Raw genomic sequence first — 25285 nt, 5'->3', positions numbered from 1 at the left:
TATTATTTGCACAATCAACTCTAATGACTGGTTCACACTAACAAAACTAGGAAAATAGTATATATGGTTCATATAATAAATAAAATGTAAGCACAAAGTATTTCAATACATAAATAGAAGCTTTACACATCCAAAATACAGTACATATATAAAATATACCTGTAAAATTTAATGACCTAGTATAAGCTACTATATTATAAATTACATATATTTTTCAATATAGAAATATATTCTCTCTAACATTTTAAATTTTAGAGATAACCTGAATGGTGGTATTATGGAGAATAATTTCATATACTGAGCTTTTAAATAATTCATTGTTATTAATAATTCAGTGGAAGGGTATAACCGATAATATGAGTAATTTCTTAATTATGGCAAAAGTACTAGTTTAAGGAATATAAAGATAAATACAGTGTGCCATTTCCGTAGAGGCAGTTAATACTGACCATCAGTGGGAGAAGAACATATTTCCAGGTTCGTGGGTCTTGAGTACCAGCTCTGTAGAGTGGTGTGGGCCAAATAGCAGGGTTTCTATACAGGCAAATTACTAGGTTATCATCCCATTTCATTACTTACAAAAACTGCTTTAGAAGCACTCTTCCAAAGCAAAAGTATTTTTTAATGTGTCTGAAAAGTTAATACATCTACTGCTTCTCAATATTTCAAAGCCTGTATGATAAGCAAACCTCCACTTTAGACACTTTAAAACATGGTCTTTATATATATATATATTATATATATATAATATATATATATATAAATTTGGACAAACTAATAACTTAGGAGTAATGGACAATTGAAGACATGTATTCCGCTCCTTAAATAAAGGTGAGGAAAAGTTACGACGATGCTTAACAAGATTTTGCTAGGTAAGTGCAGAAGGGTAGGAGGCCGGTACTAAACACACATCAGTGTTTGCCAATTTTATCATTTTGCCCAGCTGGATCAGTTATTTAAGGAGAAGTTTTATAAATAACTGGGTTATTTAATGAGAAGCTTTAATTTTAAAGTGGCTTGAGAACATCCATTCTTCCTGAAAGTTGATGTATAATGCTTTTATCTATTATTATGTTGGGGGATTTCTAAAGTCCTTGGGTTAATTTCTTATTCTCCTCAAATTCATGTAAACTTTCCAGTAAAGAGTACACAGTGAGTTAAAATCTCTTACAACTGTTCTTACTTTCAGAAAGTATATTTCTTCCCGCAGCTTATTAGGAAATTAGTTTACAAATATAAATATAATCTTCCATTAACATCTAATTCCCATATATTCATGACATATAATCACTTTAACATAGCATTTTTGTTTCAATTTTTATCTTCTAAATAAAGCCTCCAATTTGGGGGGTAAATATACAGTCTGATTAAAATGTTTACACATATTAAATATATAGAGTATATGACAATTTAATTGCTAATGATCCACTGATACTTATTTTCTGTTTCTTCTTTTTGGGCTCTTTGTTCTTCTCGGTGATTAGCTGCAGTCCAAAATGTTATTTTTTTGAGTACTTGTTGCAGAAGTTTAGGAGGTAATAAAGATATCTGACTTTCTAAAATTATAGCATTTTTGCCAATGCAGTCAAGGCATGACCTGTAAATAAAACATAATAGAATTATTGGTTTTTGAACCTGAATCATAAAATATTTACAGGTAAGTATTCTTAATAAAAATCATCATAAAATGTTTAAATGGTAATGCATTTCCTCTGTATTGTTTGGAACATGATAGGATACATGTTCTTCCCAGAGCACCACAATAATTATATATTTTTATAGCATGGAGCATATATAGCATAGCATATTGTGACCAAAATCCAGTGGAAACAAAAATTACAACTCACCATGCACCACACAAAATGTTATTTTTCTTTTTCTTTTTTTTAGATTCTTTTTTTAAATTTTTATTTATTTATGATAGTCACAGAGAGGGGGGAGAGAGAGAGAGAGAGAGGCAGAGGAAGAAGCAGGCTCCATGCACCGGGAGCCAGACGTGGGATTTGATCCCCGGTCTCCAGGATCACGCCCTGGGCCAAAGACAGGCGTCAAACCGCTGCGCCACCGAGGGATCCCCTATTTTTCTATTTTTAAAAAAAGATTGTATTTATTTATTCAGGAGAGACACAGAGAGACAGGCAGAGACAGAAGCAGGCTCTCTGCAGGGAGCCCAATGCGGGACTTGATCCCAAGGCAGATGCTCAACTACTGAGCCACCTGGGAAGGCTCGTGTTATTTAAGCAGAAAAAATTCAGACTTGATTTCAAAGCAGGTTAGTCTATCTTTTTTCGTTTATCCTTCCAGTCCAAAAACTACTTAATCTTCTTGAGAACTTTTTCTTCCATTGCCCCAAGATGAAGTATCTAACATCCATTTTTATGCCATATGGTCCGGTCCTCCCCATTCCCGTGCTGTAACTCAGTGCACTGGCACCCTTGACTTACACTGACCCAGAGACAGCAGGTCTGAAGAGAGGAATGGAGCAGCAATAAAGGAAGAGTCAATGAGAGACCACTTGAGGTTCTCCGCTTTCCCCTCTGTTCATTTTTCCCCTTTGAGTCTCCTGGAGACTAGTGTCCTTCCAAATACAATTCCCTTTTTTTCTTCAGCTACTTTGAAGAGGATTTTGGATTTTAAAACCAAAAGAAAATTGATTAAGAACTATCAAAAGAGGGGATCCCTGGGTGGCTCAGCGGTTTGGCGCCTGCCTTCCGCCCAGGGCGCGATCCTGGAGTCCCGGGATCAAGTCCCACGTCGGGCTCCCGGTGTATGGAGCCTGCTTCTCCCTCCTCCTGTGTCTCTGCCTCTCTCTCTCTCTGTCTCTCTGTCTCTCTCTCTCTGTCTCTCTCTCTCTCTATGTCTATCATAAATAAATAAATCTTAAAAAAAAAAAAAAGAACTATCAAAAGAGGGGATTCCTGGGTGGCTCAGCGGTTTAGCGCCGCCTTCAGCCCAGGGCCTTATCCTAGAGACCCAGGATCAAGTCCCACGTCGGGCTCCCAGCATGGAGCCTGCTTCTCCCTCTGCCTCTCTCTCCTGTGTCTCTCATGAATAAGTAAATAAAATCTTAAAAAAAAAAAAAAAAACTATCAGAGCATCTGTTTGAACGGATAAACTTTAAACAATAAATCTTTTTAAAAGGTTTAAAGATAGATTCACTTGATTCTGTCATTAACTTCCATTGTCATTTTTACAAATACACTCTAGATATTTGCATCTTCTTCCATACTTTCATGAAGCCTTTTCTCTGTACTCTGGGAAGTCTAAGGAAGGAGAATGAAAATGTTCTACATAGATAGGGGAGAAGTACAAGCAAATGACACGAATCTTACACTTGATGTCAACTTCACTCTGCTGCCCTGGTAGCACGATAGCTCCTGTGCCCCTTCCACATGGGGGAAGGAAGAGTCAGATGGGGAGATGGACTCTGTTGTTACTATTCATTCACTGATTCAACAAATACTTATTCGTGTGCACTATTTAGGAGGAAGCAGCCCAATATTGAGAAAACTTCCATTTCAACCCCTTTTTAAAAAGCTTTTATTTATTTGAGAGAGAGAAGGAAGGGCGGAAGACCGGACTCCTCGCTGAGCCGGGAGCCGAACGTGGGGCTCGATCCCAGAACACGGAGATCTTGACGAGCTGAAGACAGGGCTTAACCGACTGAACCAGCCAGGCGCCCTTTATATTCCCTTTGTTGCATCGAAATTCGCTCAGCCTTAAAACACTGTGTGCACCTTCCCAGAAGCGCCACACTAGGGGCAAAGGGCGCTGCCACGAAGCCGGCCGTCGGCCTCGGCCCCAACCTCAGACCCAAGCCCGTCCTGTGTGGCCTATCGGTGTCCGTCGTTTGTGTGGGGGGCAGCGCCCCATCCCATCCCGGTTCCCCTCCCTGACGGCGCGGCCGGGTGGGGAGCGCGGCCCTGAGGCTCCGGGGCTGCCGTCACTTCGCCGGCTCCCCCCCCCTCCCCTTCCCCCGTCCTTGATTCCGGGTCTGCCCTTGAGAGCCGCACTCTGCAGCTCCACCCCCGAAAGCTTCCCGTGCACACGCCCCTCCTGGACCGTGGCCTCGCGTCCGGGCCCACGCGCACTCGCTTCCCGGTTCTCCAGCCACACCGGCCCCTCCAGCCTCAGCTTCCTCTCCTGCCCAGCCCGGGCCGTCTGCGCTTCATTCTCTTCCAGCAACTCTACCCCCCTTGGCCGCCGTCCTTCTCCGACCCCCGGTGGACCGGGCCACCTGGCTGCTCGGAGCCGCCGCAGAAAGGCCTGCTGGGCAGACGGGCCGTCCCTGCCCCCTTCTCCTTGGTCTCAGCCCTCCACCCCCTCCCCAGTGCTCAGCTGTGCTACACAGCCCTCGTCTCTATCTTCTCGAAGCCACTGAGGCAGTGATTTCCGATCTTCAACCCTCGCAGTTCATATCCTCACATCTCCTCTTTCTCCCCCCCCCATGACCTCACTACCAAGTAAGACTTGCTCAGCGCCCTCTCCCTGTACCCCTCCCAGCCAACAAATTCCTCTGCCTTTATATCCCTACTTCCGACTTTCCCCATTATTTTAAAGTATTCTTCTCAACAACTAATTCAGTTACCTGTTCACTAAAATCCACCTCAAGATCCTGCTCTGACAATTTTTCCTTTGTTTTCTTGTTTCCAAAACCTGGTAGCAGCTTCTCAGCATATAAACCATTACCTTTCAACAGCTTGAGGATTAGGGGCACCACGGCTCCCCATGCAGTAGAAAATCCACACCTAACTTTTGACTCCCCCAAAACGTAATTACTAATGGTCTACTGTGGACTGGAAACTTTACCCATAACATAGTCAATAAACATACATTTTGTATGTTGTGTATTATATACCATATTATTACAGTAAAGTGCACTGGAAAAGAGAAATTCTATTAAGAAAATCCTAGTGAAGAGAAAATACATTTACAGTGCTGTGTGGATTTATCGGGGAAAACCTGCATATCAGTGAAACTGTGCAGTTCAAATCGGTGCTGTTAAAGGGTCAATTGTATCCTTACTTTTCCTGTGGTTTCAGTGCTGCTCCCCAGAAATTATCCATGGCACTTTGCAATCCAGATATTCTGTGACCTCTTTCCAGCAACTAGTCTCTCCATCTTCAGTTCTCTCCTCCCTCCATTTTGCATTCCCATTATCTCCTGATTCGTCTTTCATTATCTTGTGCTTCTTTAACTCCTCAGATGTTATGAGTTCCTAGCGCTCAGTTGTTGGCTTCATCCTTGCTCTCAAAACTCCAATCTATACTCCAGTGATTTTTTTTTTTTTTAAGTAGGCTCTATATCCCAGCTGGAGTGTTGATTCCAACATGGGGCTTGCACTCATGACCCTGAGCTCAAGATCTGAGCTGAGATCTAGAGTTGGATGCTTAACCAACTAAGCCACCCAGGAGCCCCTAACTATGATTCTTAAATCTTTATGTCTAGCCCAGACATCTCTCCATATATTTGACTAGTTAATGAATAGCTCCATTAAAGACACTGTAAGTACTTCAACTTCAAAAGGCCCCAAACCAAATTCATCTTTCTATGCCGTCCCACCTTCAAACTCACTTCCTTCTTTTTCTTTTTTTAATATAGGTTTTTTTGTTTTTTTTTTTTAAGATTATTTATTTATTTATTCATGAGAGACACAGAGAAAGAGAAAGGCAGAGACACAGGCAGTGGGAGAGGGCTCCATGAAGGGAGCCTGACGTGGGACTCGATCCCAGGTCTCCAGGATCACACCCTGGGCTGAACGCGGCACTAAACCGCTGAGCCACCCGGGCTGCCCTCACTTCCTTCTTCATAGACTATTATTCTTTACTCTCCTTCCCCTACCAAGCCCATTCTATCTCTATCCCTTCTCCAACTCCACTTTTCAGCCCCACACTTTATGCTTGACCACTGTAAGTCTTTTTTAAATTTTTTTAAATTTTTATTTATTTATGATAGTCACAGAGAGAGAGAGAGAGAGGCAGAGACATAGGCGGAGGGAGAAGCAGGCCCAATGCACCGGGAGCCCGACGTGGGATTCGATCTCCGGGATCGCGCCCTGGGCCAAAGGCAGGCGCCAAACCGCTGCGCCACCCAGGGATCCCTGCAAGTCTCTATTAACTTTCGTTACCCAGTCATATATCCCTCCAATCTCTTAACCACATTCTTCTCAAAGGAGCTTTCTAATTTGTAATATGATCAGCTTATTCCTCTGCTCCAGATTTTTCAGTGGTTCTTGATCTCCCACAAGATAATGTAAACTCATCTGCATGAAACACAAAAGCTCTAATTGATACAAGGTTTCTGATTTCTTCTCCTACTCCATATCTCATGCTTATGTCTAGGAATGCTCAAGAATTCAGTTTCCAGAACATACCATACTCATATACTTTGTACAAACACCCTTGCAACGCATGTTCATAGCAAATTGTCTCTAACTCTTCCTCTTCTGCAAAGACTCCCCTAACTCTCTCCATCTTAACCACATGAATAAAGGGTCTTCTTTGCCAGTCTCATTATCTTTGTATAGGTTTCTCTTAAACAATTTTATTTTTCTTTTAGAGTTGTTGAAAACCTGCCTTCTATTTTACTAGCAATTTAAGGAAAAGAACATGACTTTTCACTTCATAGCATAGTGCTTTCCCATGGTAAGCACTCAAATACTGTATTATCCCTGAATATAAGGAACTTGCAATCTACTTAGGGAAAGTAGTTACGTTCACAGCAAAAGTTAAGAAACAATACAAGGCAATAATCATGACATCAGCAATTTCCAAACTGCCTGCATGTTAGAATTATGTTGGGGTCTTCCAAAAATTCCAAAGTTCAGGCTACATCCCAGACCAATTAAATCATAACATGTGGGCATGGAACACAGGCATCAGTACTTTTTGAAGTTCCCTGAGATTCTAACCTGCAGTAACCGAAGGAACCACTACAATAACAGAAGGAGCAGTTAAGAAAGCCATTAGGATGGTCCAATTTGAGCTGGTCCAGTGGTTTTCAAGTAGTTCAAGCTGTAGAATGTCTGGAAGTTAGACTACTCCTTGACATCTAGCATGTCAGCTTCTCTCTCACATGCCTTCACCCGTGTTATTCCCCCTGCATAAATAACTACAGTTGGTCACTTGGCAACTTCTACTTCACTCAAACCCTTCCTCCTGACCCTCACAGGCAGAAACAGGGGCTTCTTCCACAATCTTTCAACTGAACCTTGAATATATTCTTTTTAGAGCACAAGTGTATGAGCTAAGATACCATAAGTCATACCACCAATTTAGTAACATTTTTGGTGGTAAAAAAAAAAATTCTACTAAATTAAGTGCACATATATGTGTGTCTATTACTGGACACACATTGATTTCAGAAAAGTTAAAATATGAAAAAATTCAAGCTTAGAATAAAGGAAATACAGTATGTTTAATACTCCCCATGTGAACTAAATGCAATTTTATGCACAAAATAAAAATATGATTGTATTGTGTATTTTAATTTTTAAAAGTCCTGTTGGTATGTGGTTCACTACTATAAATTTGATTATACTTTTAGGAAGATGTAAACATTTTCTTAAATTCAAATCATAAACTATTTGAAAAATTATCACACTTCCCAAAAAGATGAAAGAAATTATATATTAATAGTGTATATATATATATATATACATATATAATGAATTCACTTACCTGAGTAGTGAATAAGGCTGTGTTTGAAAGATCAATAAATCATTACAGTGGCCCTAATCAACATAAAAAAAAGAATTATCAAGGTGTTTAAAAGAATGAAAATGCATTAATAATTGAATTTTTTATTTTATAAATGTAAAAGAAATTACATAAAGCAGCAAATAAAACTCTCTCCCTCTAGTTATTCACATACACACATACGCACACACAACATACATATGCATACACACACCTGCTAGCCACAAAAACTTTGGGTAAATTGCTACCATTTCTCAGTGACTAAGTTTTTACCTAATCACAACCTATACAATTGCAAATTTAAACTCAGATGCATGTTCTTCTCTTAGAACAGTGAGTTCAAAATGAGAAAAGTGGTGGTTTTCAAGCTTTTTTGTTTTTTAAGCAGAACTTTCTCTTCCAAATGACTCTTATTTAAAATTTCTTTATCTTGTTTCTCTTTTCCACATCCTGGGAATCTTCATTTGGAAATCTACTTCCAAAAGATCCAGAAGATTTTATGAATAATGATTCTCTCATCTAAAAGTTAGTGTCAAAGAATCAGCAGAAAATGTCCCTAATCCTTTCAGAGAAGTCTGTAGAATTTCATAATTTATGATCATGATTTTAATCAAAATTCCTGTTTTTTTTTTAAGACTTTGTTTATTCCTGAGAGATACACACACAGAGAGGCAGAGACACAGGCAGAAGGAGAAGCAGGCTCCATGTAGGGAGCCCGACCCCAGGAACATGCCACCCTGCCAAAGGCAGACGCTCAACTGCTGAGCCACCCAGGCATCCCAGAATTCCTGTTTTAATGATAAACTCTGTATCCTACTGATTTCTAGTGCCAAGAAAAAGAAAACAAACCACAAAATTTGCTTTTTAATTAAATGCAAAGTCGTGGTTTTAATCTTTTGTTGAAAAACTGAATTCTCAGCCAAAGAAAAGTTCTAAAACTTTCAATGTATGTAGTGTTTAAATCAGAGGCTTCAAAACTAAAAGTAAACCAAATTCCCTGGAGATAAGCCAGCTCATTTCACGGTTTGCCACATGGCAGGCACAACTCTGGAGATCATGTGTCAGTGAGCTGGCGCCAAGGTGGCTGGATTCTGGCTGGTGCACCCTATCCCTGCCAGCTCAGAGGCCAGCTATTCCCAATGCCCTATACAAACCAGGGCAACCGATCCTGAGCTCCTGTCCCATCACAACACAGTATGGGCATGACTACCTTGCTCTGAATTGCCCGAGGTGCTAGAAGTGAAAGAATGATGCTCTCCAAAAGTTATTAATTTATTTCTTTGACCTTAGTTTTATCGAATTTTAAAACTGGAATGCTTTCATCTTAAATATAAAATGGGTAAAGCAATGGCAAAAGACACATAGAATAAAAAGAAAAATACACTTAAAAATTTCAAACTGCATTCCTCTTGATGGGAGAAGCTAGCATTGGTGTTCTAGTTATTAAGTGAGGCATCAAATTTCATGGGTATTTATTACTCTATTTAGTTTATATATACATTATATATATTCTTATGAAATATCTATAATTTGCAAATATTTTAATTTCAAAAAATTAAAAACACCCATACTATGATGAGGCTCAAAGAGGAAAGGAAGAGTCCTCCTTTAAAACCTCTTCGTGGGAGACCCGGGTGGCTCAGCGGTTGAGCATCTGCCTTTGGCTCAGGGCGTGATCCCGGGGTCCTGGGATCCAGTCCTGCATCGGGCTTCCTGCATGGAGCCTGCTTCTCCCCCTCTGCCTGTGTCTCTGCTTATCTCTCTCTGTATCCCTCATGAATAAATAAGTAAAATCTTCTTAATAATTTGACTAATGAGATTAATAGACCTATTTTGACTTGTAAACTCAAAATATCCTTAAATGCTTCACAAAAGCCACTCATTCTGAAGATTAATCACACTACAGAGTAACATTTAATATTCTTCCATATTTTGCAATGTGGGAATATCAACAATCTTACTGAACAGCCATTTAGTTTGATTAACAAAACTACTCAGAGGAAATATTTAGATATGAAAATTTCTTACTGTATCCAAGGAAAGTAAATCATCCTTGCTCCCACCAAATACCATTATTTCATTTTCTTTCCCCAAACAGGCCGTATGCCATAACCTATAATTGAAAATTATAAGCAGAGTAAAATATTATGAAGAAAGAAACTGTATGTGACATATAAATCCATATTAAACTGCACATTTTCACTTTTAATCTATTTCAAAATGGGCATGATTGAACTTGAACCTTTGGCATATCCTAAAAGAGATTAGATTTTGAAGATTCCTCTAGAATCACTAAAAGATTAGATTCTCATTAAATCATGTCAATTAAGGAGGTAACTCCCAATAACTCTTTTCTATTATATTCCCCAACCTTTTTCTAACCTCTTTATCTCATAGACTTTATCACTGAAATAAAATGAATTAAAAAGAAACTGATCAGCCTATTGGTGAAATGGTCCCCTTTCCCAAGTTTCTTATTATGATCTGCCATGTTACTGGTTTTTTTTTTAATCACTTTTGAATTTTCTTTCCTGTTTTCTGTTCCCCAACACCTAACAAACCCAACATGGCAATCCCTTCATATTTATACTGTCACACTACTTAGCACTCTGGGTACAGAATACCAGAATTATTATTGGTTTTTCTGTCTCTACTCTCTCTCAGCTATATTTAGCTGACAAATAATATTTTTCACATGTTTTTAACCATGAGCATGTCCTGATCAGGAAGCAACTGTGCCATTTTTCTTAGGCTCATAATCACGATCAACAATTATTTCTTTAAAAAGAAAACCATTATTTCTTTTTCCCATAATTCTTAATTCTTAGCTTCCTCCCCCTGCAATTAACCCTCTACTCCAATCAAGTTCATTTATTTGTGTCTCCTAAGAGAAAAGCTTATCTATCTGTAGGCTTTTGCTCACCCTGTGTCTTATGTTTAGGATGAGAAATCATTCTTTCAGAGCCTTTAACACAGGTTCAAAATCCCCAGGAAGTGTCAAAATACCCAAACAAACTGGCTCTACTTCCTCTCTGGTTAGCACCTTTGAACATTTATGTGCTCATTTTATAATCTTCTGCCTTACATTTGAAGATAAACTGTTCTATATACTACTTTAATTATTTGATGTGTGGATCTTCTAAAGGTCCACATATGAGATCCTGGGATCAAAATTTGACAATGGTGTGCTGGAAGTAGCTTACCGGGTAGCTAAAATAAATTCTGCCAAATCCATGTTCAGTGCCATCACATAGGTAGCTTGAAATTGACCACAGTAACACTACAAATTAGGGCTTTTTTGTTTTGTTTTTCCTGGAAAGCAGTTGTTAACCCTTTACCAGCACACCACTGGAACTTGAGTAATCTAATTTTATGCTTCTCTTTAAAAATGCCTAAATATGGTGTTCTGCATCCAGTGGGTGCTCAAAAAGTCTAATTAACAAAAGGAAATACAAAACCACCATATTTAATTAAATTATTAAATAAATTATCTCATAAGAATAGAGCATGGTGTGGAAATGATCTAATAGCTCATATTCATCTCCAATTTCACATTATTTACAAAGAATAATCTTATGTTTCATAAAATTCAATATTTCTGGGAGCTCTCACTCTCAGGAAAAAAAGTACATGTAAATTTCTCAATTTTAAAAGATAAATCAAGAATTTTACAAAGTCATTGCTCTGACTCTGAGAGAATTTTGATGACTCTCCTTAACAGACCAAATTGCTGAAGCAAAAGACACCTCATTACACATTATTTTATTACCACGTAACTTATTTTTAGTACATTTAACCTTTTCACTCAACTCCCACAAGTGCAAACAGTAGGATTATGCACAATGTGTTAAATTAAATACTTTCCTCAAATAATCACTCACACACCCAACGACAGTTGCACTCAGGACCCAGGATAGAACTGAATCTTAAGGGATTTTGTTTAGGAAATACTCTGCCCAATTCTCCAACTTATATGGTAGAACATGAATTGATATAAGTCCTCATGACATCCAGATTATGATGTGGGCTTGGGGAGGGGGATTGGATAAAAGGAAGAGAATGCAAGGAATGCTAAATTTCCAGGGTGAGAAGGCCATGTATAACTTTAGCAATAGTAATGGGATCCAACAGGAAGTCCCTGAGGCTCCATAGGTCAACACTTTGTTGGACTTCTTTTACAGACACGTTAAAAAAAAAAAAAAGGGTCCTTGCTGACAGCCACTTTTACAGGCAATGAGATATAGCTATATAGATGGCCTTTCAACCAAGCATTGCTCCAACTATGGTGAGACCTGGAGAAAAGAGTGCCACGCTATAGAACAGTGGTTTTCAACCAGGGCAGATTTGGCCCCCAAAGAACATTTGACAATATCTGAAATATTTTTGGTTGTCATAATTCCAGGTATGGGGGGGGGGGCAGTACTACTGGCATCTAGTGGATAAAGGCCAAAAATGCTGCTAAACATCCTACAGTGCACAAGACACTCCTAATAACAAAGAATAATTTGGTCCAAAATGCCAATAGTGCCGAGGTCAAGAAATCCTGCTGTGGAATTACAAGAGGAGAATTGGGCCATTTACATTTCAAAACTTGGAACAATTTGTACAAAATGTATTTAGATGTTAGGTAAATTCTCAGTCATAAAAAATTAGTACACATACACATATATATGTTCTCCTTACACTAAACTGTATCCCACCTGTTCTTCTCCTCACCTCATACCTGAAGATAGATTTGCCTCTGTCTTATCTGCCTTAGGGAAACTCTGGCCTGGACTTCATCATCGAAGAACACTGGAAAGCCTTTCCTGCCTTGATTTTGGTGACATCTAGCTTGCAACCTGATGTTTTGTCTCTAGACTGATAGTTTATGTCCTCTCACAGCTGCTCTAAACTTATCACCTAAACATTCTAATAAAGCATATTATTTACATGACATATCAGCTGAATTCAAAGAAATCTCTTTACATAGCTCAGTTCTAACTAATATATTATTGATAATAGTTGTGTTGCTCTAATTACTTATTAAGGATTGAATTATAAAATAGGAGCAATTTAAAAATTAAACATATTCTTACTATCACTTTGGTCCAAAATTAATGCATTCGTTAATTGAAGAATTCATTGATTGTTCAAACAACTGCAAGAGAACTAAGAGCTTCTCTAGTCCAACTCCCTCATTTCATGGGATGAAGAAATTATTGCTCAGTTTCATTAAGTGACTTGGCTGAGCAAGGACTAGAACTCTGGGCTCCCATATCTTACTATAAAACTCTTTAAATTAAAAAATGCATTTCAAAAGATCCAAATTGCTAAAATAATACACTCCAATGAATTTTTACACATGAAAATATAAGAATCACATATGTAGATATGATAAACTCTAAACGTGCATATTAATATAGATATAGGCACTGAAATATATACAAAAATTTTCAGGCCTTTTTCTCAAGTAAGTTGCTTCATTGCTACTTATTAAACTTCTGAAATGCATACCATTAAGTTGACTTCATACTATACATAATCTATAGCAAAAAAATTCTGAAATACATAGCAAGGAAAAGAGTAAAATTACTAATGATTATAACGTGCTGACTCTGAATTTCTTATGAATGTATTTTTATTATACTACTCACTTAAATTAGAATAAAAAGAATTACAATACCAATGTGGTTTTCTTTGTACAGTTGACCCTTGAACAACGTAGGGGTTGGGATGCTGATACCTCCCAGAGTTGAAAATTGACATATAACTTTTGGCTCCTCAAAACTTAAGTATTACTAGCCTACTGTTGACCAGAAGTTTTACCAATAACATAAAGTCAATAAATACATATTTTGTATGTTATATGTATTATATATTGTATTCTTACAATAAAGTGAGTTAGAGAAAAGAAAATGTTATAAAAAAAAACAAATAAATAAAAAGCAAAATGAGATCTATGAACACACCCTGATGATTGAAAGGAAAAGGTAATGGAATGATTAGCAAAATGGGTGAAGAGTATTGGGAGATACAGGCTTCCAGTTATGGATGAATAACTCAAGGAAATAAAAGGTAAAGCATGGGAATATACTTGCTGGCACAGTAGTAGCATTGTATGGTGACAGATGTTTCCTACAATTGTGGGGAGCATAGGACAATGTATGGAGTTGTAGAATCACCATGTTGTACATGTGAAGCTGACATTGTATGTCAACTAGACTCATATTTTAAAAAATAAAATTTTATTAAGAAAATCATATGGAAAATACATTTACAGTACTGTATTTATTTTAAAAATCCATATAATAAGTAGATCCATGCAGTTCAAACTCATGTTGTTCAAGGATCAATTGTGGTCTAAAAATATATTGTTTCTACAACTTTCACTCTATAATATACCACAAATAACTAACATGTTTCTTTTTCAAAAAATTTATATTAATGAATACATCAGTTAATAAAATAACAATCTGCCATCTATTTGATCAACATGAAAGTAATTTTCTCATTACATTGAAATAAACCTCTTCCAAAAATAAATAACTACTAAAGCCAAACTCATTCTTGTCTACTTATCAAAAAAAATTAACATATGATACTTCCAATTTCTTAGCCTTTTCATATTTATCAGGAAAGATTATACATTTACCTAAAAGAGTAACATTTTCAAATATTTAAACATAGATGAAAACAGAATAGATCATTTCTAACAATCAGATATAATTAAAATGATAATTAAATCATTTAGGCAACATCAAGCTTATTTGAAAGATCTTTCTTGATGATTTATGATTTTAATGGCAAACACTATAAAATCAGTGCTATATTTTAATACTTCAGAAATTCTTAACTATTTTACTATTCATTAATTTCTAGACTTACCTGGGTCTTGTTTTAGGTAAGTGAATAAGTTGTTTCCAACCATTTGTTATGACATTATAAATCCAACCATCACCTGCAATATTATGACAGTTCAGAAATTCAGATTAGGTCTTTGGGATAAAATTTAAAATTTCCCCAATTTATAATGCTACATTTATGCAACTATCTTTTGTATGTATGCATATTTACTCAAAAAAATTTTTAGAAATATACAAAGGTAGAGTGACCATGACAATGAGCCCTCACATATCGCAGATTCAACTACCAAGATTTTATCACATGTGCCTAGTTTATCTCTTTTTTTTGTTGTTGTTATTCTTGTGGCTCAATTACTCTAAAGCAAATCCTAGATCTCCTGTCATTTTCCCCATATATACTTCAGTAAATATCGCTTTAAAAAATACATTTTTTTACAGAACCACAATGCCATTATCTCATTACCACAATGCTACTATCATAGTCAACAAAATTAAAAGAATTCACATACTAGCCAGAAGTTAGGCTGAGTCTGTACAGGAGGAAACCAACTAGACTAAGAGTTAGGACATGGAATTTCCCACATGTCAATGACCCAAAACAGCAAATTGTAATTAAAAACATTAGAGCTCAAAAAGACATGATATTAAACAAGCCCTACTGAAAAAAAAATAGATGTTTTTTATTAGACTCCAAATCTCTTTTAATTAAAACCTTCAAATTGGAGAAGCATAACAATCCGCAGTAACTAACATCCACTACTAGAAACTCCTGTTTCTCTAACCAGCCTCTGGAGTTTGTTGCCCAGCAGACTGCCAGATGCACAGCTGATGCTCAATTTTTGTTGAAAAATAAGTCACTGTTTCCAGATCCTATATGGAATTATATAAATGAGTCCCTTATGAACACATCTCTAGTCATGGAAAATTTCTGGGTTAAGAAAACACAAAACATCTAACATACCAAACTAAGAAACGGATACTCTTGGTCATGTGTCTATACTGATGTCACAATTTTACTGCTGGGAAAAAAAAAAAACCCACATTACAAAACCTAGCCATTGGAATCAGCAGTGACAGGAGTTTAAAGATTCTGGCTAAGCACTTTCCTTTATAGTTCTGGAACAAAAAGAGAAGCAACTGGCCTTCCCACCTTATATTTCCAGAGCCTTCTGGGGAAGACTGTTCTTCTAATCCCCATTCCAGCCTACAGTGTAAGAATCTGGATCAAAAATCAGGAAGGCACAGAATCACAGAATATTATAGTTGAAAGGGGCTTTAATTCATCTAGGTTCAACCACCCTTCCTTTTCTATATACCTAGGAAACAGGAGAACATGGAGAGCCAAAGGTACTAAATAAAGCAAAGGGGTCTTCTAATTCTTAATGCAAGCATACAGTTGGAAATAAAGGTAAACCAGAAAATAAAAAAATAAAAAGAAAGACATCTTAAGTATCAAATATTAAGAAAAAAGAATGAAATAATAATTGTAGGCTAAACTTTAATTGACTTACTTAATGGAATATTGTCTGCACTTAGTCCACCAAATAGAAAAAGTTTATCATCAGCTATTGGTGTTAAAGTATGCCATGACCGATGTTTGGGGTTTTCTCCATTAACAGGAATCCTGTGGCAAGGGGAAAAATATATATATATAAATCTACTTACTATGTTAGTAAAAAGAAAAGGTTTTTGATCATCTCAGATAAAAAAACTGCCCTCACAACTTTTTTAAAAAGCTGATTTTACTATCTTCACTTCCATTAAGATTTTAAAAACATTCTTAAATGCTTAGGTGAATTTAAACAAGCTTTCCATTTAAAACAATCTTTCTATTTAGCGTCCATTCCACCTGGTCACAGAACACAGACTGAAAATTACAAAGCGAATTCCCAGTTAATTCCCAGGGCATATTTCATAAGTTTCTTGTTGTTTAATCCATATAACTTCCTCAAATTTTCAACATAATTATTTTCATGTCTGTAACTTTTTACTGTTGGCCGATGTTCAATTTTATATATTCAGTTGATTTCCTCAAGGACATTATGGGATTTGGGTGTTGTTGCTTTTACTTTGGTTTACTTGCTGTATAATTTCCCAAAGCTTCTTCACCTGAAAATGCTAGCTATTCTAGTTTCAAAATAAAGGTATACAAGCCATTCCAGATCCAGGATAAATCTCTAAAGATTTCAAAAAATACTGCCTTATTCTTAAAAAAAAATAAAAACATGGGGCGCCTGGGTGGCTCAGTCGGTTAAGTGTCTGCTTTTGACTCAGGTCATGATCCCAAGGTTTTGGGACTGAGCCCCATGTCTAGCTCCTTGCTCAGCAGAGGATCCTGTTTCCCCTCTCCCTCAGCTATTCCTTCCTGCTTCTACTGTCTCTTTCTTTTTCTGTCAAATAATAAATAAAATCTTTAAAATAAAGTAAAAAAAAACCAAACATAAGTACAAAAGTTTAATTTAGGAGGTGAGAAAATATCGTTCTCCAGCATTCTGAAATGTTCCAGAATAATCTGGGCCATTTGTGAAAGATAAAATTATTTTTTCCAAAATGGAATTATTTTTACTGTTTGTGTTGACTATAAGAATTATTTTGGTTACAAAATGTTCAACAACCACAAAATTATTTTTAAAAAGGAGCATGCTCTTATAATCTTGTCCTCTAGCAATAGGAAATAGTAATAATTTTGTATATATCTCTTTAGGCTTTAATGTACATTTAGCCTATTAAAAATATATAAATGAGATCATATATTCTGCTTTGCAACTTTTTTCATTCAACTAATATTTTAGAATATTTCTATGAGTGTAACTTCCTTTGGTAATGGAAGTATGGTGGCCCACTGGGCAAATGAACCAGGGTTTAAAGAATCCCTGCTTGTGAACATGAGGGATGACCTCTAGCTTTTGCTTTTATAATAATGTTGTAATACACGCACTCATACACACACACAATTATTGTCTTTAGAGAAATTCTGGATGAAAGTAGAAATTTGATTTTACATTTTAAACATACTGTCAAACTATCTTCCAGAAAAACTGTACTAATTTATACTCCCACTAATTGTGTTATTACAACCTAGCACACTGGTCATTTGTAATCCTCTTTATCTGGTAAGTGAAAACTATTATTTTTAGCTCCATTTCTTTGATTGTCTTTAAGGTTGAACATCTTTTTAAAATAATTTTTGCCCATTTGTATTTCTTCTATGAGTTGCTCATTTATGTTCTTTGTCCACTTTTCTGTTGGATTGTCTTTTTCTTACTGATTTTCTGAGTTCCTGTGGGTTTGAGCTCTGTTAAAAATACTGCAAATATGACTTCCAGTTTGTTTTTTGTTTGAATTTTCCAATTTGCCTTTTAACTTTGATATAGTTTTCTATACAGAAAAACTTAATTCTTACGTGGTCTTAACAGTCTTTTCATTTATGAATTCTGGGTTTATACCATCTTTAGAAAAACTTTCTCTATGCCAAGATTTTAAACACAATCTGCTATCTTCATTTCTGGTACTTTCACAGTTTCATTTTTAATAGTATTTTTATTTTGGAATAATATATAGCTATGGTTCCATCTCATTACATGAACAGCTGAAATGATAGCTAAATGGATTTGTTCTATTGTTAAACATATATTTTGAACTACAAATAAAATCTGACTTTTACCAACTTCATTTTGTTTACTTGTGATGATCCCAATAAACTGTTCCTTTATTTCTTCTACTGACCAGTTCTCAAGAATATTTAATATAAAACCAGTACTTTTACATAGTCACTTTTCAACTGCTGGTATTCTCAAGTTTTATATGGTTTGGTTAAAGAACAAACTCTGAGTTTAAATCTGTATATTCCTATATTAGATATATAATCTGAAGAAAATGATACTAGTTCAGTTTTACAGACTTAAATTTGGATTACAGTCCCAAACACACACACACACACACACACACACACACACACACACATACTCCTTTCGATTAAAATATACTTAAATCTCAAACTTACCTTCCAGACCAAGTCCAGGTATCTAAGTTCAGATAGTGCAAATCATTCATCCTAGTTTGCTAAAACAAAAGTGTGTTATTAGTCTGTGTTTTACATCTTTTATGGGCTAAAATTTCAGTTTTAAAATTAGTTCAGATTAAAAATAGACCATCTCCATTTTACTTAACATCAGAAGTTTGCATGTTGGGAAACCATGTTAAGGGTTAATAAAATTAATATAGAGCTACCCAATTAATGTGTCAAAGGGAAAAGAAGAAAACTAACAGGATTTGGGATGCCTGGGTAGCTCAGTGATTGAGCATCTGCCTTTGGCTCAGGACGTGATCCTGGAGTCCCAGGATCCAGTACCACACTGGGCTTCCTGCAGGGAGACTGCTTCTCCCTCTGCCTATGTCTCTGCCTCTCTCTCTCATGAATGAATAAATAAAATCTTAAAAAAAAAAAACTAACAGGATTTAAATATTAAGAAGTTAAACTTTTCTGGTTATGCATTGAAGGATTCTCTCATTAAAATATGATTTATAAATCATCTGTGATTACTTGTTATAGTCTGTTTAGGAGATTAAAAATAAATAATAGTTATTAAATGGCAATTTAGTATCTAGATAATTTGAATATTCAGTTGTTCCCCCAAATCAGAAAATAATTTTTGTAAGAAGAATCACATATAAAAATATCATATCCATTAAAAACACTAACCAAAACACGTCCTCCAAAGATATAGCCCTTATTCCCAAGAACTGCACACGTGTGCGCGGCGCGTGGCTGTGGTGGAACTCCACCCTGCAAGAAGACATGCGAAAACAGAGGGCAAAGCCTTGAAACATCTCTAAGGAAGTCTAAGGAAGTCACACTCCTATGCTGAGTATAAGAAATGCCTGACTACCAAACCACCATTGCCTCTGTAACTCAATAAAAGTCCTAACGCAGAAGTTCATTCTAAATAGTAATGATTATAGAGGCACCTGGGTGATTCAGTTGGCTAACCATCTGCCTTCCACTCAGGTAATGATCTCAGGGTCCTGAGATCTAGACCCACATCAAGCTCCCTGTTCAGCAGAAAGTCTGCTTCTCTGTCTCCCTCTGTTGCTCCTCCTACTTGTTCTACTCTCTCAAATAAATAGAATCTTTAAAATATATATTAAAAAAATAAATAGTAATGATTACAGACAAATACCATTCTTCAAGAATGAAATTTATGGGCAGTTGGTTGGGCACCTGACTCTTGATTTTGGTTCAGGTCATGGTCTCAAGATTGTAGATTAGTCCCACCATGGGTCTGAGCTCAGCGGGGAGTCTGCTTGAGCTTCTTTCTCTCCCTTTGCCTCTCCCTACCCCACTCATGCTCTCTCTCTCTCTCAAATAAATAAATAAATCCTTTAAAAAATAATGAAATTTACTCATCCTGATCTTTACTTTTTGTCTTTCTCTGACTCCTTTCTCTTCTTACCTCAGTCCATAGCCCCCTCCAACAGTCTCACATACACTTGACCCTATTTTAGTTTGCATTTACCAATATTTTCACTGTAATTTCTCTGGTGATTTCTTCAAATAAGTTCTTATATTATTTATATTTTATCCAAAAGTTTATCTGACTAGTTGTAGCTGGAATCCACTTTATTCATTTTTTAGAGACATTCTTAAAGTACTTTATTATTCTCAAATATCAGCATCAAAAGACAAGGCAGCATAGTAGAGTGTACCAGTTGATGTCAAAGTTGGAAAAAAAATGGATTTGCATTCTAATTCTGTCCTAAAAGAGCTGTGTACTTTAGAAAGACATTTAGTGTGTCATCTATAAAATGGAAGTGTTGAAAGTGTTTTTCCTACATGGGATTTTTACCCCTTAAGAGCAATGTATTAGTAATAGAGATCCTTGAGTTATTTTCAGTATTTCAAGCAACTTAATAAGCATTGTGCATTATTTAGGCAGTTAGACACATGGATTAACACAAATGCCATTTCTTTGTTTTTGTTTGGAATTACATGAACTCAGCTTTATTATTTATTTATTTATTTATTTATTTATTTATTTATTTATTTCATGAACTCAGCTTATTCAGAAGCTTTAGGTAGCTATTAAATGCATTTGATAGAAGGTCAATATTTATTTTATAATAAATGTGTATATAGTAGAATAATTTTTCCAAAATTTCAGATCAGGAATGGAGTAATAATAAAAATTGTGTTTTGCCAGATGGCTGGGAACCACATTTCAGAAAGTTCTCTCTCACTTATTTAAGTATTAAATTGGTAATATCTAAATTATTTCTTACTGTCTTGGCTTCAGGACAGTCATTCAAGTAATCCTGAAAAGTTGTGATATTGGATGTAGAGCTTAAATTTCCTATGCCCACATTCAGTAGCCAATGCACTGAAAATGTTTAAAGAGTTCTTTCAGAACTTGGAATGAAATGCATATGCAAAGGCACCTACCATGAACATATGGAAATTATGCAGATGTTTCCTTCAGATCTCATTCATTCATCAACCCATTATATTCTCTTTTCCACCAACCCAAAACTTCTCTAGAGAAAAGAACTGCTATATTTATTCAAAGTAAAGTATAGGAAAGTGCTATCAGTTAATGGAAGAGTTTTAATAAGTGATAAAGCACTGTTTGGCTTAAGGCACGAGTGAAGTTCTTACTGTGGAATTTGAGACACCAAGAGTTTGAGAGGGCAGATGTAATTTTTTAGAGTCTCTGAGATCATCACATTGTGCACTGGTTAAAAAGACAGATGCAAGATGTTGTGATGATGTTCAGTAACTTGCTCTAGCTCCTTAGGCCCTAGTCCCTGCAGCTTTCCACTGTGTGAGCCACTCCAAAATATACCTTGCCTCTATGTAAAAATTCATTATTGCATAAGCTAATTTGAACTTGTGTTTGCTCACCAGCACATGAAAGAGTATAATAATGTATTTTTGTCATGCTTTAACTGCACGTAGATTTCAAGAGTTTATGAAATATGGGCTTTTCAAAATTGTGGACTGGATTATAAAAAGATATTTTAAAGTGCCATCATTGAATCAGGATGTCACACTTGTGGGTAAAGAATGGTGACGGTACCATCTTCAGAAAATTTTTCTAGAAACCTTAGCTAACCTGGAGAAAAATAGGTGATTAAAAAAAAAGTATTAGTGACAGTACTTAAGGGATTATATGGTCATAAACTTGATTGCTAAAATCCAAATAACACAGCAAAAAAATATCCTTTTAAAGTATCAATGAATATATAAATATAAAGGTAACTTTTTAAAATACTTACTTTGATTTCTGGTTGAAACCAGTTCTGTGTCTTTGTATCAAATACATGAACATCATTATGCCATCCCCAGAATATCTGTTCTTCCTAAAACAGGAATTTTTAGAATATTTTAAGCTTTTTTAATTTTTAGGTTATTGTAATAAATTTCATTGCATATTTACCAGAATAATAGACATCATTAAAAAAATAGTGTTAAGTGTTACCATAGTCATAAAGCTAATGCATACACTAGTGACTCACAAAGTGTGGCCTCTAACCAGTAGTAGCAGCCACCACCTGGCAACGTCTCTTCTCATAGCATTGTTTGCAGTGAGTCATAACTTGTTGATAATCTTCCAATTCCCTCAAGGAATTGTCTCTTTTAAAATTGTAGAGGACAAAATGACACTTCTATTTTGCAATCTGTTTTCCTAGAGTACATGCTCAGAATTCCTAATCTTTTCAATTAGGAACTTTAGGGGACCAAGGTTCCTTTTTCCAAAAAGTTCCAATTACTTCAACTTAACCAAGCAATTTGTTCTTAGAGGTCAAACTTGTGCTCACTCTTCTTTGTCCTCAAAGAGACAAAATTGTTAGCAAGGCAACCACTTAGCAATTATACTATATTTAGCCTCTCTGGATTGTTGAAATCCTCTATTACTACTTTACTTACACCTGTGTCAGTTTTATGTTCTATGCCACTAATACATCATTCATTTTTGTCAGAACTTGCCAAACAAGTCAAACAAACTAAACAATTCACTTAGCTTAAAATATAAATGAAAAAAATCTACTTGTATACCAGAAACTTCAGGACATGATCCTTAGCCTAACTGTACTAGGGGAGAAAAAGAATGAATAAAAATATGTAGATGTAAGTAATGGGAACTTATATTTCTGAAAATTATCAGTAATACTGTAAGTAGCAAAACTTTAAAGATATTTTGTTCTAAAAACTCAGAAACCATGTAAATACACAGCAATCTTTTCAAATACTCATATATAAAAAGATACACATGAAATGTACATATATATTTACATTATAATGTGCAATAATAATATATGCTAGTAGAAGGTAAAACCAGAGAACTACTATGTATCTTGGTGCTGGGATCAATGGTTTTTAAAGTTATCTTTTAAAAGATTTTTGTTTTTATGTCATGTCTTATTTCATTAGTTAACAATTTATTAGCTAACCAATAAGAATAAATAGGAAGGGTAATATCACTACCAACTTACTGTCATACAGAGGTCAGCCTGAGCTATGAACAGTTCTGGTGGACATACCTAAGCAACAGCCATTCTGGTTGTCTACGAATGAAGTTTTTCCAAATTGTCCTAAAACCTCTACTTATCTAACAGAAGCAGATGTAAGTGATTAATAAGGTAAGCAATTACTCTGCCAGTAGTCACGAAGGCTAATACTACTAGGTAAGAGAAACTCCTCCAACTGAATCTAAATCCAAAAATGAGAAAATACATTTTTTTCATAGTGTCAATTATGGCAGGTTAAACTGAGAAAGATTGGGCTCATTATTTCTAAAGACTTTCAGTTGATACTAAATTAGAGGAAAAGGGGGACGCCTGGGTGGCTCAGTGGTTGAGCATCTGCCTTTAGCTCTGGGCGTGACCCCGGGATCCCGGGATCGAGTCCCACATTGGGCTCCCTGCAAGGAGCCTGCTTCTCCCTCTGCCTGTCTCTGCCTCTCTCTCTGTGTCTCTCATACATAAATAAATAAAATCTTTAAAAATAAAAAATTAAATAAATAAATTAGAGGAAAATGTAAACAGTGATTACTCTCTTACCCAAGATGCATCATGAACATCAAAACAGTCTTGGAGTTCATTGTGTCTCCTACACCCATAGCCACCAAAATATATTAATCTGAAAAACAAGAACAAAAGAACACACTTTAGAAGTTCTATTTCCAGTCTGTTCATTGAAAGTTGAAAGAGATCATCTCTCTCACCCTAAAAACCTAAACAAGGCAAATAAACTAAAAACAACATAGTTAAAAAAAAAATCAAAGAGAGAAAGGAACAAACAAATCTAAATGAACTAATTCCAGAAAGTGATGAACTTTCAATAGAAGGGAAGAGACTAGGCATGGTTGCTTTCATTCCTGGTATTACAATAAGAGGAGGAGGAATCCAGGACAGATAGGGTTCATTAAAGAAATCACCCAAAATTTTAACAGCCATTTGTAGGCTGGCATAGCAAATTAGTATCTTAAGAAAATCAGCCACAGTGGGAGTTTTAATCCACTCAACAAGTCTTTCATGTGGTCTTTAGAGGGCTCAGGGTCAGTCTCCAACAGGTGGAAGCAGAAGAGAACTAAGCAAACATCCTTGAAGCAATATGAGCTTTTGACTACAAAAGTTTGAAACCAGGATAGGAGATCTGAAGGATGGTTGCCTTCAAAAGCCCAAGGGAGGAGGTACAAGGCTGAAAAAGATCTCCCAAGGTAGAGAAAGCAAAAGGTGGGACTGGAGAACAATAAGAATTCCCTAGTGACCCAAAGACCTACCAATTAAGCTATAAATATTTTTCTAATTATTTAATCAGCATCTACAATAACTATGATAAACAGCTAACAGACCTAGTTTGTAAAAGGTGGATAACATGCAGGAAGAACAGAGCAATTTCAGCAGAGATAGGGAACCATGAAAAAGAACTGCTAAATGGAAATGCTAAAAATGGAAAAAAATGTCAGAAATAAAAAACTGATTAAATAGGCTTCACTGTAGACTGGGCATAGCAATGGGAAGACCAGGGAACTTGAAGACAGGTCAGGAGGTTAATAAAAAGTATCCAAATTAAAACAAAGAGAAGAAAAGAGATGAGGGGGAAAACTCAGGTAGCCCAAGCTCTGTGGAGCAATATCAAATGGTCTAATGTATATATAACAGGAATCACAGGAGAAGAGACAAACATGTAAAGGAAATATCTGATAATTACTAAGAGCTTCCCAAAACTGATGAAAGATATAAACCCACCAACCTAAGAAGCTCAGCACACTCCAAGAGGTTAAATACAAAGAAGACTACAAGTAAGAACATTTTAATCAAATCAATGAGGAGCAAAAATTTTAAAAGTTTTTAAAAGCCAGGGGAAAAAGACATATACAGAGGAACAAAAACATGAATGAGAGTGAATTTCTCACCAGCAAAATGGAGGCCAAAAGCAAGGTAGTAAAATCTTTAAAGTGCTGAAAGACAAAAAAGAAAAACAAACAAAAAACAAACAAACAAAAAAAACTGTCAGGCAATAGATGGAGAAAAAATTACAAGAGATAATAAAAATTACCTTGAAATGAATAAAAATGAAAATACAATAAAACAAAACTTATGATATGCAGTGAAGGAGGTGCTCAGAGTGAATTTTATAGCTATAAATGCCTACAATTTTTTAAAACATCTCAAATCACTAACATAACTGTACACATTAAGAAATAATCAGAAAGAGAAGAATAAACCCAGAAGGAAGGAAAT

The 25285-nt window shown here is 35.9% G+C and overlaps 1 protein-coding gene across 6 annotated transcripts in view; it reads right to left on the bottom strand.

Annotated features, from left to right (window-relative positions):
• The window catches only part of KLHDC1 (kelch domain containing 1), a 42454-nt gene continuing 17169 nt past the window's right edge, over window positions 1-25285 (bottom strand). For 3 of the 6 annotated variants that reach the window (XM_038544642.1, XM_038544646.1, XM_038544644.1), the window contains 9 exons: window positions 23600-23678; window positions 21815-21898; window positions 19245-19328; window positions 18546-18604; window positions 16054-16166; window positions 14565-14637; window positions 9726-9810; window positions 7680-7732; window positions 1-1597 (listed from right to left, as the gene is read on the bottom strand). In XM_038544642.1, coding sequence (XP_038400570.1) covers window positions 1411-1597; window positions 7680-7732; window positions 9726-9810; window positions 14565-14637; window positions 16054-16166; window positions 18546-18604; window positions 19245-19328; window positions 21815-21898; window positions 23600-23678 — 817 coding nt within the window. In that variant the 3' untranslated portion in view covers window positions 1-1410. Of the gene's footprint in view, window positions 1598-5983; window positions 6263-7679; window positions 7733-9725; window positions 9811-12413; window positions 12609-14564; window positions 14638-16053; window positions 16167-18545; window positions 18605-19244; window positions 19329-21814; window positions 21899-23599; window positions 23679-25285 lie in introns of those variants that run through there. The other 3 variants (XM_038544645.1, XR_005363224.1, XM_038544643.1) reach the window with 3 other exon arrangements.

The sequence above is a fragment of the Canis lupus genome, chromosome 8 (assembly GCF_011100685.1).
Source record: "Canis lupus familiaris isolate Mischka breed German Shepherd chromosome 8, alternate assembly UU_Cfam_GSD_1.0, whole genome shotgun sequence".
NCBI classification, from domain to species: domain Eukaryota; kingdom Metazoa; phylum Chordata; class Mammalia; order Carnivora; family Canidae; genus Canis; species Canis lupus.
Note: the sequence above shows the minus strand (reverse complement) of the source record. Positions and strands in the feature narration are given on the sequence as shown.